General features: G+C 33.2%; 1 protein-coding gene across 1 annotated transcript in view; it reads left to right on the plus strand.

The window, feature by feature from the left end:
* Nucleotides 1-14,892, plus strand: part of LOC145286089 (beta-hexosaminidase subunit alpha-like) — an 82,746-nt gene that overhangs the window by 42,674 nt on the left and 25,180 nt on the right. Inside the window, exon 2 of the mRNA XM_080134767.1 lies at nucleotides 7,791-7,903. Coding sequence (XP_079990893.1) covers nucleotides 7,791-7,903 — 113 coding nt within the window. The remainder of the gene's footprint in view (nucleotides 1-7,790; nucleotides 7,904-14,892) is intronic.

Raw genomic sequence — 14,892 nt, forward strand, 5'->3', positions numbered from 1 at the left:
ACAGGCAAGCATATTTTGCCACCATTAGACACTGATGTTTCACTCTCTTCAGAACTGCTCATCATACGAGGAAAAAAGCAAAGTTCTCTTACACCTGGCAATCTATCTATATATCTATAAAAGTGAAAGTGTCTGTCTGTCTGTGTGTCTATGTACATTTCCCTACACAATATTTCTGTCAATTTTCAGCTAACAGACTCGAAATTTGATATACCGGGTATTGAGATTTTGGGAAATCTTTGTGATCCATTTTTGACCAGAAATTTGGCTGGTAAGGGGTCAAAGTTCAACAATTTGACCTTTGAGAAATCTACTAAACTCCTCCGACAATTTTGGGTCTAAACACTTGAAATTTTAGATATAGGTTCCTTGGACATGGATCTAACTTAATAACTTGATTTGAGCCCAAAACAATAAATGTTATGGGGTCGAATTTAAAAAAAAATTCACCACTTCGATCTCTACCAAATTACTCAGACAAGTTTTGGTCTAAACATTTGAAATTTTACATAAAGGGTATTCAGAGATAGGGCAAGCTTTTTAATGGGTTTGGGTCGAAAATTTGAGTTACCAATATATAAATGTATGTATGTATGTTTGCATGTCTGCCTAAAACTTTCAACAGAGGCGACAAATTTTTACAAGATCAATATCGTTTTGAAGTTCGACCTTTCGGACAACAAGTATTGAAAAATTAGCTAAAAACATTAATATCTTCACCTTCAACTGGGCACTTTTCTACAGGGGGTGGTCGGGTTTTTTGCCGATATCTTCAAAAGTCATCCTCTCCTTTCGATTGTCTAGCCTTAATTTAAACCTGGTGATGGTCGTAACAGCAAAGACGTCAGGTTTTTTTCCCATTCTTTTCCTCCTTTGCAGTACGGGTTTGAGCCTGCTTTCCTACTACCACTTTTATTTTTTTCTTTTGCTCAACATACACCTCCAAACACTCGGGCAATGCCGGGCACCCATGCTAGTGTTTTATATCTCTACAAAGCCATTATTTGCCCCATGAATGGAGAATTGTTGCTGGGCTGGTGCATCTGCCACTAGTCTCTTAGACATAGTCTAAAAAAGAATCTCCAACCTAATAGGTTCCGCACTATCAACCCAGCTCCATCCCCTGTCCCATCACTGTAATGTGCCTGTTTTATAAGTACTTTAATGGAATATGTTCTGACAAATTCATAGCACTTGTGTTCTCTTGAGGTAAATACCCCTGATAGGCAGCAAAATTTTACCCCATCATTATAGAGGTCCCTAGATGATTAAAAGCCTACTACTCCAATAGTTTCTTTCCACAAGCTGAAATTCCCTCCCTGTCTCCTGCTTCCCTAACATGCAGAAATTTAAATGTAATATGAACAGACATCTCGTTGATCAACTATCTATATAGTGTGACTGTAGATATGGCCCCAATAGTAGCCCCCCCCCCCTTATGTCCAAGTGCCTTGCTTTGGGTGAATATGAAAAAAAAAAAAAAAAAAAATTACTCCATCCACGCAAACTGTTTGAGGATTCACTGCTTTCATCCCTGTCCTTGATTTATTTATGCACCTGTTCAGCGAGGGTTCTATTAATAGCATGTCTCGTTTTGTGTTCAATAAATGTCCGATAATATTAACAATAAACAATGCAAAACTTTGCAATTTTATTTATATAAAATCTATTTTAACAATTGCTCTAGTCTTATTCTTCACTCTTTTACAGGTCATAGACCATGAGTAAACTGATGTGATAACAATATTCACCTAATATAATAGCTTTATCATCTATTATTATACCAGAAAAAACAATTGGACCGTTCATTATGCCTATGTGATTCCTACATCTACGTACATAGAAAACAGAACTATTAAGCCTGACATAGTGATATGGGAGAAAGAAGCATCCGTAGTAAAAGTTAGTGTCTCTTGCTAGATAGTTGATGCTGGATTAAACAGAGTTGAGAGGAAAAAGATAACAAAATGCCAAGGTTTTATATATGACATGAAAAGAAACTGGAATCTTAGGAAGATCTCCATCATTCCAGTAATTATAGGAGCAACTGAACTCATGGAAAAGAATTTCAAAAACTACCTGGCAAATATATCCAGTGAACCAAGTGCAAGATAGATACAAACAATTGCACTTAAAGGAATGGTTAGAATCTTAAAAGTATCTCTTGGTTGGAATATATGAGAGAGCAGATGAATGTCTGGCATCCGGTAGTATGCCCCATCCCAGCTAGAACAAAATGATGAGAAATTAAAAAAAAGAAAAAAGTTATTATAAAGAGATTACATATTTAGTAAAAGCAAAAGAGTAGAAAGGACAGTAAAAATGGATCTTGGGTTTACTTTCAGAAACAACATAACTTTTGCTTCTATTTTTTGTCCTCTAGTCCTCATATTCCAAGAGTGATGTTTTTGACAAATAGGAAAGAATTGCTGTTTTCTGAGTCCAAATCAATTCCATCTAGCACTTATCATTGGCAAGTTTTTTTTTTTTATCTTTATATAGTATTTTTTTTATCTCCTTACATCAAGTGGCTTCATGCCTTATCTGGAGCAATTTCAATAAAAAGACACCTATTTCTATGCAAATCAATAATAAAAAAAAAAAATAATTTATTAATGTTTAATTGTATTACTAAGATTATTTAGACTTCATTTCTCATTTCGGATGTTATTTTAACGTTTCGGTCGATGTAACCGCCAATCTTCTTCAGATGCATCTTACTGAATTCGGGAACTTTTATATCGAACACGGGAATCTGTATGGAACTTTGAAGATAACCCTATATTTGATCATTGGGGATAGCTTGTTCTCGTTTCGTCAGCCATGACCAGGTAGAAGTCTTTAGTAATTTGTAATTGTATTTTAGTATAGCCTATACTGAGGATTGAACCTTCAACTCACAGAAGACTGTCACTTAGAACTGATTATTACATAGAACTTATACCGTTGCACCACAGGTCTAGAAGAAATAATAATCAGTTTTAAGTGACAGTAACACTGTGATTAGAGACAAGATTTACGGGAGGCATCCTATGTCGGGAGTTGTGCAGCAAGGTGTTCATTCACATCACATTTCTATTTAAATTGAAAGTGACATCTAAAAGTTATTTTTACATTAGTAAATATGTTGACTCTTATGCCTAATTTTTTCATTTATTTGTGGACTGTTATCCTCATCTTCATAGTTGTTGTTATTTCATCACGTTTTAGCCAACTCATCCTTTGACCTTCTTCAGGTGATTAATTGCGATGGGATAGGAATTATGAGTCTTGTAATTGTATCCTCATTAATTACTGCCTTCCATAGTTGTTGTCGTCTCACTATGTTTTGACCAACTAAACCTCTGGCCTTCTTTGGGTAGAATTGAAACTGCTATGTTCAGACAATGCTCACCTGGAACCGTAGAGATTCAAGATTTTTATCCACTGCATCAAAGACCTCGAAGGCCTAATTTTTTCATTTTCAAATATACAATTTTTTAAAAGTTTTCATCCCTCACCTAGTTAGAATCCCTTATTATAACCAATCTATCATCTCTGTAGAGGCTGTTATCAGTATTATGAAATATATTTGTGAGATGTGTGTGTGTGTGTGCGTGTGTGTGAACATGCCTGTATAATCATCGAACACATTGTTCCGGGACAAAGTTTTCGTCAATCCATTCTGCACTGCACCGAAGAATCCTTACACCAAGCAAAAGCACAAGTCCAGTTTATAAACAAATAATAAATGTTTATTTTTTAAAGTTTACAAGTGCTATCCATCTACTTAGGTGAATGACAGACTTGCAGCATCAGATATTTCATGATCAGATCGAAACATATAAGCTCGATTAACATAGTCCTTTATTGAGAGCCCCAAAGGAGGCTACCTGGCCCAAAGAGACACACTGACTCAACTGCCCGATAACTCTCACCAAAACCAACTGCCCATTTCAAATGTTCAACTTCCACTCTCTGTTCCTAGGGCCTGGCTCTGAGCACCCTCTTTTCCATCTTCTGAAATCTTTTCGCTCTTGGCTGGTTCTCACCATTTATTAGTGGCCATTGTTTGGTGGGAGCTGAAGACATCCACCAAAGACCAATCTCCATTTCTGGACTCACCCATTCCTATCACAAAGCTGATCCCAGTATGACTTTTCCCACACCATCGGGGTCCTATTTTCTTTAAACAAAAAGAATATCTCTTGGGTGGTTTGACTTTGGCTAAGGATATTTTCAATTCTGTGCGCCCCCCCCCTTTTCCTTAGCCAAGTATACAAGAATTGTGTCCCTGCCATTCACGTGAACCAGCAAAACATGCATTCAGCATAATTAAGTTAAGGACACTAATGTCTCATATTCACTGTTATATTCAACTCTTTACAAGTTCATGTTGTTTAACCTTTTTACTTTGCAATAGGCACACTGTAAACATTCACACTAGTTAGTTCTCATTTCATGGCTGATGCAATACTGTCTCAAGAAACTTTTTGACACAATGTTACTTTACTGTAAAATTTAGCATATCAATATTATCATTCTCCTCAATAAGTTTGGAGCTGTAGGCAAGTAAAATGTCATCATATAAATCTCTATGGAATTGATTTGAATAAACATGATATGTCACAACAAAATTATTTATGCTCTGCAACCTTTACCTTCTTACTCGAGTTTAGACTTGTAAGAATGGCTGCCATGTAAGAATAATGCAGTCAATTTTGGACTGTAATTCAGTAGTATTAATTATGTGTGTCAACCTATTGACTGTGTTAAGTTTGACATTTGCAATATTTTCAGTTGTAGATGTGCCCTATCACCTGTAGGATAGGTTTCTCCAAAGTCATTAGTGTTTCTTTGCTTTGACCAAAATGCAGATTCAGGTCAATCTCAAAACTCGCAAAGCTCTGGAAACGCAGTTCGATAATCTAGTTTTGTTTCAGACGATGAATGATGAGTGATAGCATATTTGGAAGATCCAACCAAAACATTTCAGTAAATTACATAAAGGATAAAATTTGTTAATATCTTCTGTGCTTGAATTGAATTTTTTGCTAACACTTATCAACATTGTGATGTTATTGGTTTTTAAGTAAATCCCTTTTGGTTGAATGTTGAATGGCCTCCTCTCTCATCAAGACAATTCAATTCATGGAAATGGCTGAAGCAAGTTGAAGGGAAAGATGTGAAACTGAAATACATTCTTGACGATTTTTCAGAATTGTTTGTCTATCATATATTTTTGTTTTAATAAAAAAGCGTAAAGTTTTATTTATTTATTTATTTATTCTATCTTATTATATCTGTGCTAATTGAATTCCTTGGTAACACCAACATTGTAATCAGTTTCATGATTTTATGTATAATATAAATCTGTTTCAAAATTACAATTATCTGTTCTAAATAATGATCACGTTTTGAAATCAGATGAGATACAGTCAGTATTATTATATTGTTTTTTACTCTACAACAGCCCCCCACCCACCAAAAAAAAAACGCAATTTAGCAACAGTTATAAACCTAGCTGCATTAATTTCGAAATTCATTGATTTGTTTAAATGTTGAATAATGAAGTGACTGGATATCTATTACAGTTTCACAATTTTCTTTGGATTCTTTTCCTGTCACTTATGTAAACTATTTCAACATTTTTTTCTAGATTATTATAATGTATATGAGAAAATCCAAACCAAAGATTACTTTTTCTAATATTGAAATGCAATTTAATTCAATTCTCTATAGAAGTCTTTAAAAAGACAAAAATTGTCATAAAATGAAAGTCATGTCCACAATGATCAGTGCCAAAAATGGATTCAACACTTTCCAAAACATGTAGATTAATGTGTGGATCATGAAATTTGAGCCAAGGTTAGACAAATTATTCATATTTTTGTATATTTGAGAATTACTGTTGACATCAGAAAAAAAAGGAGGAAATTTTACTATGGAATACATTTTAGTATTCATTCCTGTGAATGAATTTGTTTAATCATAAATTTTCAGAAAGGTAGTCGATTCTTGATTTTCAGAAATTTACAAAAAATTCATCATTGAGCGGTTTTACAAGCAATCCTTATATGTAGACACCAGGATCCAAATTTGAGCCTAATTTCGAGTTGACAATATTTTTTATTTTATTTATTTTTTTTTTTGCTAAATTCTATAAAAATTGCAAAATGATCATAATTAGTACAGATATTTCAATCTTGTGCGTCTGTTAATCTAAATATTTCTTAAAATAGACATATTAGAAACTTTTTACAAAATTACAAGCCAAAGTTTAAGAAGTTATTCTTTGGTATTTTATGCTATTCAGTTTTTTTTATTTGGATAAATAATCAATCAACAGTAAAAAAACATCTATGTTATAGCATTTATTTTTACTATAGAAATTATTCTCTCTGTTATGTCTTTGCTTTCATTTTTTAAATGATTTTTTTTAAATTTTTATCTTTAAGATTTTGTTTTCATTGGCTATTCATGATCTTGTTACCTTTCCATGTGAATTCACATATTTGATTCCATAAAAAAAAGAAAACAAATAAAAGATGAGAAGTTATCATTTACATCGTCTCTTATTCTTATGAATGTTTATTTTTTTAGTCATACTACGTTTCAGCCAATGTCTTTTTCGGGTGCTTTCTTAATTTATGTACAGCGATGTTTTTTCATATTTAAATGTGAGCGGTGCTAAATATTTGATGTATCTTGCATTCTTCCATTTTACTCTTTAATTACATGCGTAAAACAACAAGGCCTTTTTTATTTGCTTAATTACCTCTTTTAAATTCAAGTGAATTTGAGAATATTTTTATAAAATTATCAATATTTTCAAAGTTATGAATTTGAAAATTTTTCTGTTATTATCTCTAATACACACACACACACACACACACACACACACACACACACACACACACACACACACACACACACAAGTAGCCTGGCACCACAGGGAAGACAACCGAAGCAGCAAAACTGAAGCTGGTCTGCCAGGACACTATATATACAAATGCAAGCAAATTTGGGCATATTTTATTAGTTTGAAAATGTAGGTTCTGTATTACCAATTGTCATAAAATTTTAACCATAGAATAGTATTATAATCTTTAGAAAAGCCTGCAAATTTTCATGTAGTTTTGTCCCATAGAACTAAAGATATGAGTATTTCAATGTTCAATTTGGCTACAAGTATGTATGTATGTGTGTGTGTGTATATATATATACATCTTTGGTTTTCATACATAAAGTAAATTTCAGTGTATAAGGATTATTTGATACTGGAAATCTTTATAATTGTACCCTATTTCCAAAAGAGGGGCGATATAACATGAGAAACATTTGGAATCAAGTCTCCCCTTGCTGTTATTTCAGATCATTTGAAAACATAGCAGCAAGTTTTAATGGTGGCCTTATAAAGGTACAGGATACTTTCAGGCATAAGTAACTTTCTAGCACGGTAGAAAGAGCCCACCTTCTTTGCAGCAGCCTTGGCAATGCTCTTTATGTATCTGTTCCAATTCATGTTCCCTGTGAACGTTAAGCCGAAGAGTTTGAAAATTAATTTGTGAGCGTGTATTAACTATGTGTATAGTCTACTTTTCTGTTGTGTTACAGTTTGTGATTATTAAACTATTAATAAACGTATATTCATTTAACTAGTCCCTTTTGTCGTCTTTTTGTTGCAAACATGTTTAAGCGTTTAAGAGATTCAGTTGTATTACATAAACATACCTTGCCTCTCATGATTGTATTTGCCAAAAGTAATCGTGAATTTCTATTAATCGAGAATTGATTTAATCTTTTTCAAGATTTACTCGAGATTTCTTCGAAGGCTTCGATTTTGACTGCAAGCACTGTTTGGGGTGCTCTTCATGGATTAGAGACTTTCAGCCAGCTAGTTTACAAAGCAAAAAATGGAATGGTAAGTTTCTGTGAAAATTCTTTGAATTATATCTTTTATGCTACTGTGATTTTATAACACTGACACACACATATATTAATAAACTAATTGCATGCACAGAACTAATAAGCCACGCTTCAAAAACAACTCTAAGAAAGCAATTACATTTTCATGCAAAAAAAGGGATACAGGATATTGGTAAAACCTGGGAGTAACCTTGATTATTTCTATATGCAAAAATCATTCTTTGGACTCGGAAATGAGTTTTGGTGCCCAAAAGTAAAATCACTTTTTGATCTGAAGTAGACAAGATCAAATTTTTCAACAAAAGGAAAGCGTCAGACTAAATGATTCTCTGATTTTTTTTTTATTCATTTTTACTCCAAACAAGGCATATTGCCACTTGGATGTAAGGGGTACTATTTGAGATTGTGTCTAGCAGGGGACTGAGGGGAGTTGATCAGCAAAATGTCTGTTCGCATTACATTTAAACTTCTGTATGTTAGTATAACCTGGGAAGCAGAAAACAGGGAAGGAATTCCAAAGTCCAGCAGTCCAGGGGAAGAAACTATTTGAGTAATGCTTTCCATTATCTAGGGACTTTAGCAGTATAGGGGTGGGATTTTGCTGCTTGCTGGGTTAGTCAAGAGTATATACGTCAAGGTAGTACAAGTACTATGAGTTCATTAGAGCACATTCCATTAAAGTACTTGTAAAACAGGCACAGGAATGCAACATTGCGGCGATGGGACAGAGGCTGGAGCTTGTCCAATAGTGCAAAACCTATTAGGTTTAAGATTTATTTTTGGACCCTGTCTAAGAGGGAGAGACTAGTGGCAGATGCTCCAGCCCAAGTGTGGCAACAATACTCCATGCATGGGTGAATTATGACTTTGTAAAGATAGAGAATGTTCTCTTGTGTGAGTAATTTTCTAGCACGGTGGAGGAAGCTCAGCTTCTTTGCAGCACCCTTGGCAATGTCCTCAATTTATTTGTTCCAATTCATGTTGCTTGTGAATGTTAGGCTGAGGAGTTTGAAAGATGTGCTCTGATAGGGTGTTCTTTGTCGTGGCAATCAGTGGTTGAGAAAGTTTTTGTAGTTGTTAAAAGAAAGTAGCTTAGTCTTAGTAGAATTAACTGTTACCATCCAGTTATGGTCCAATTCCACTAACAATTGAAAGTCATTTCTTAGGATTTCTATCGATATGTTTAGATATGTGTACATTCATTTTACACTCATATCTATTATAGAACATAGTATCATCAATAAATATGCCCATCTGAGACACAATTTTATCAGGGAGGTCATTTATGAATATCAAGAATAATAAAAGTTCAAGGATCAACCTTTTGGGTGTACCTGTATTAATTTCATGTTGTTTGGACGTATAGCCATTGAGAACAACTTGGATTTTTCTTTTGTCTTGGAAGGATCTGATTTTGTTCAATATTCATCCATAAACACCATAGGATTTAATTTTCGTAAGAAGCCCTTCATGCTAGACCTTGTCAAGACTCTAAATCTATCAAAATCTACCGTTCTAGCTTCTCCAGTGTATGGATTTAAAGATGACAGTTAAAATATATGCAGTAGAACAGGTTTGCATGAATCCATATTGTTGGTCAGAAAAAAGCTTAGCATTCACAAGATGGTAGACTAGTTCTTGATTGATTAAAGGCTCAAAGATTTTAGCAGAGTTGCAGGAGACTGATGTGGTCGTAATTGAGCAGGTCACTTCTTTCACCAGAATTTTTGAATACTGGTACAACAGAGGCAGTTTTACAACTATCAGAGAAACTAGACTCGGCTAGACATTTGTTGAAGCATTTGAAGAGGACAGGATCTAGCTCAGCGGAGCATTTCTTAATTAGTATTGCAGGGATGAGATTAGGCCGACACATATTTACGGTGTCTAAGTTTTTTATGATATCACGGACATGAGAAGGTGATTTTCAAATCTACTAGTGTGTCTTCTGTTTGCACAGGGAAATTTTGGAGGGAGTGGTTTGAGAGATTTATGGTGGAGTTGGAGGCAAACACCAGGAAAGCAGGTCAACTTTCTCAGTTGCTGTGCAAGCGACCTTGTTTGTTGTTAGTTAGTGGGGAAATTGTTGATTGTCCATTATTTACTACACTAACATAATTTTTCCAGAAATCATATGTTCCTATTTTCTGCAACTTGATACATTTCCTGCTTACTTTTGTATGCCTTTTTTTAGCTATAGCTATTTCACTCTTGCAGTTATTTTTAGCTTTTATAAACTTTAGCCAATTTGTACTTTACTTGTGGACAATGAATCAGTGGAATACATGCTGCCTTTGTTCAATGACAGCTGCACAAGTTGGAGTGAACTATTCGGAAGGGTGGAGCTTGCTATAATACTTCGATGTGAGAACATGTGCCTGACTGCCTACTTTGTACCATTGGCACACTATTCAGTAGGTAGAGAAAAAGTATTAGTCCATGAGGCATTGCTGATGTGTTCCTTAATGGCTTCCCAATCAGTCTGATGGAATGAAACACAGTGCATCTGTGTAGCTTATTTGACATATATATTTTTTCATACTATTATATATAAATAATTATTAAGCTCCGATAAAGTGAGCCCTCTATGAGAAATTAAACTGAAGATTCCAAATTAGACATATCTAGATTCTCTCCCATTAGGACATTAGAACCTATTAGAATCTCATTACTTGGTTTTTACATAAAAAAAAGATGTACTTCTCTTGCATTTAAAAGTGTTACAATCGCCTGATGCTAAGAAACCTGGGTTCATAATATTTACATCTGAGATTGAAATTCTTCAATCGGCAGAACAGTTACATAATTTTCATACTGACAAATGTATTAAAAAACACAGAACATGTATATGTTTATGGATATCAAAAATGTTTATTTATGAAATAATAATTATACATGTATATGTTTATGGATATCAAAAATGTTTATTTATGAAATAATAATTATACATGTGTATGCTTATGGATATCAAAAATGTTTATTTATGAAATAATAATTATACATGTGTATGCTTATGGATATCAAAAATGTTTATTTATGAAATAATAATTATACATGTATATGCTTATGGATATCAAAAATGTATATTTATGAAATAATAATTATACATGTATATGCTTATGGATATCAAAAATGTTTATTTATGAAATAATAATTATACATGTGTATGCTTATGGATATCAAAAATGTTTATTTATGAAATAATAATTATACATGTGTATGCTTATGGATATCAAAAATGTTTATTTATGAAATAATAAGTATACATGTATATGCTTATGGATATCAAAAATGTTTATTTATGAAATAATAATTATACATGTATATGCTTATGGATATCAAAAATGTTTATTTATGAAATAATAATTATACATGTGTATGCTTATGGATATCAAAAATGTTTATTTATGAAATAATAATTATACATGTATATGCTTATGGATATCAAAAATGTTTATTTATGAAATAATAATTATACATGTGTATGCTTATGGATATCAAAAATGTTTATTTATGAAATAATAATTATACATGTATATGCTTATGGATATCAAAAATATTTATTTATGAAATAATAATTATACATGTATATGCTTATGGATATCAAAAATATTTATTTATGAAATAATAATTATACATGTATATGCTTATGGATATCAAAAATATTTATTTATGAAATAATAATTATACATGTATATGCTTATCAATATAACAAATATTTATTTATTAAGTAATAATTATATATGTATAGTAGCCTTGGTGCCCGGCATTGTCCGGGTGTGTGTTTAGCAAAAAAAAGTGGTAGTAAGGCAGGCAGGCAGGCAGGCAGGCAGGCTTGAACCCGTACCACGTAGGAGGAAAAGAATGTGGAAAAACATGTCTTTGCCATTGCGTCCATCACCAAACCGGGAGTGACGTAGGTTTAAATTAAAGTTAGTCAATCGAAAAGAGGGGATGACTTTTGAAAAAATCGACAAAAAAAAGCGACCCCTCCTTGTAAAAAATGCCCAGTTGAGGGTGATGGAATTAATGTTTTTAGCCAATTTTTCGATATTTATCGTCCCAAGAATCAAGCTTCAAAACGATATTAATCTTGTGAAAATCCGTCGCATTTGTCAAAAATTTTAGGCAGACATACAAGCGTACATACATATATACATACATATATACATTTAAACAGACAGGTGAGATTTATATAATAGATGTTTATGGATATCAAAAATATTTATTTATTAAATAATATTTATATATTAAATCAATACAAGTAATATAAACGATTATATATGTTGTGTTTGTTAACCATTTCTTTTAGTTGGCATACAGTTTTTATCCATTTTAAATATGTATAACATTTTGTTAGCATGTGTCTTGATGCATTTCTAAGAAGCAACTATATATACTCTACCCAAGAGAGGCTCAGTGCTACAGTATTTTATGATGTTGGTTTAAATTATATTGAATGAGTTTCACTTGCATTTAAATGCAAGCATAATCAGTTTTTCAGTAATTTGGTTTGGATCTTCTCCATTAAAATGCAATTTGCAACTAAATAATTACTTTTGAATTAACACCGTTGGAAGTTAATATTCGTCCTGTCAAAGCAATTTAATAATTGTATACTAAATTTCATAATTTCAAGTTACTTGCAGCAGAAGTGGAGAGCAGGAGGCACCGCTGATTGCTTTCGGTGAAGCCATCCTATTATTCAAAGAGAGACCTAGTGTGCTACATATGCAGAAAAGGAGGCCAGCAAAAGGCGGGAGTGCCTAGTCACAAGAAAGAGTGCGAAACTGTCAAGTTAAACAATAATTATTTTTAATTTGTCTGTTAACTTGGGTTAATGTTAGTTTTTCTGTGAAAAGTTTCTGCATGTTTGGCTAAAGTTTCCAGGGATTCCAGTTTGAAAGAATTAACCATATAATGGTTTACTTGCATATAATTTGGGAATGTAATGCCGAATGGATTTTCTAAAATTTCTTGGTTTTTCTTTCTCATCAAATCTTTCTTGAAGTTCATATATTAGATCCATTGCTCTTTCTGCTTCTTGTAAAGTGGGTTCTCTTTATTTCACTAAACACTTTCTCACACACGAGGTTATTCTCTATCTCTACAATTAAACCATGTATTGAGTATTTTTGTCATATTTGGCCTGGTGAATCTCTATCCCATTTGAAGGATCTTAATAAAGTGCAGAAATGTATTTGTAATTTGAGTGGGCCCCCACCCTTTCTTCTTTTCTGCAACCTCTTACTCACAGATGTGATGTTGCTAGTCTCAGTTTTTTTTTCATAACTATTATTATGGCATATGTTCTTCAGAATTTTATTATCTATTCCCTGCTTCTTTTGTTCCAGCTTGTTTGACTCGTTAGTCTACTGTAGGGGTCAAAAGTGTTTGCAAAACGTATATACTGATAAATTTATGCTTCAATATTTTCCAATATAATAGCTATGTTATCCATTGTTCAATATGCAAATATATAAAGTAAATTCCTAAAAATGGAAACCAAATAATCATATTCTGGGGAAACATGTGGATTTTAAAGAAATTCAGGAAGAAATATGGACCATAAGAGTTTGGAATACTCATTTATTTCAAAATAAATAACATTTTTAAACATAATTAAATTTGAAACATTGTGTCATTATGATAACAGTACCATATATTGATAACATATTACAAGAAAACCACAGTTATTGCTCAAATAACAAGTAACAAAACAATACAAATTTTTAAAACAATTTAACCCTTTATGCACTTTCCTCCATTTTTTATCAAATCCATCAGCATCCTACCAACAGAGGATGTTAATTTATGCACTTGTTGACATGTGATTTCAGAAGATACTGCCTTAATCCTCTCTCAAAGATCTTTTTTACTGCTGAAACCTTCCTCTTCAGAATTGACCAGAGGTTCTCTATTGGATTCAAATCCAGGCTCTGAGGTGGCCAATCCATCAGACGTTCACCAGAGTTCCCCTGGGCTGAAAGCCAAGCTTTTGTTAACCGAGAAGCATGGCTTGGGGCATTGTCTTGTTGAATAATGAGATTCTGGTTGACAGCATCATTTTGTGATTTCAACCAGGGAAATAAATTCTGTTTCAAAAACTTGTAGTAGTTCACAGAATTCAATCTTTTTCAAAAAACACCCGACTAGCTGAAACCACCGTCAATAATTTTCCCCACTCCTTATCTGTGCCTAAATCAAAACGTAGATTCCATGAACTTTCTTAGAACTGCACGCCTGTGGAACTCTGTTCCGCTTACCTGTTTCCCTCCCGACTTCAACCTGGATGTCTTCAAGTCCAACACAAACAAATTCCTGATGAACCGCCCCCCTAAGTAATGACACCTTATCAGTTCTCCAATACTATTGCTACACTATCCCATTGATTACTGTACACACAATAACCCTTATCCCCGAGTGGCCATTGGGCCTTGATAAGTGGTGAACTCCATTTAGAAAAAAAAAAAAAATATATATACCTTCAGGGACAAAAAAAAAGGGCCAAGAATCTTACTACCAATAATCTCTGCCCAAATCATCACTCCCCCTCCTCCCTGTTGACGTCTGAATTGCAAGTGTGAACAACCCAGAACGGTGCACAGAAAACAGTGCGCAGTCTATTATTTAGAAAATTTTGGAAGAGTCATATTAATTGATGTTTGTCTTTCTTTCTTCTACTTTCCATTTTAATTCAATGAATTTCTGTTAATAAATTTGTTTATGAAAAATAAATTTCAAACAAATTTTAAATAGCATGGCCCCGAGAGTAAATCAGATATCATGGTGCTTGAGAGGATTCTAGTTAAAAATAGACATTTTTATCATTTTTGACCCAGGGTAATCAACAACTATTTTCCCCATACTTTTGATAGCCTTGTACCTAATTTGCTCCAAATATAAATTCTGTATTTTGTGTAGTATTTGTTCTTGGTATCCCAGCAGCATCTGAAGTATCAATGAAAATACAAACCAACGCAT

Source organism: Euprymna scolopes, chromosome 10, assembly GCF_053919585.1.
Source record: "Euprymna scolopes isolate OS-2025 chromosome 10, ASM5391958v1, whole genome shotgun sequence".
Classification (NCBI taxonomy): domain Eukaryota; kingdom Metazoa; phylum Mollusca; class Cephalopoda; order Sepiida; family Sepiolidae; genus Euprymna; species Euprymna scolopes.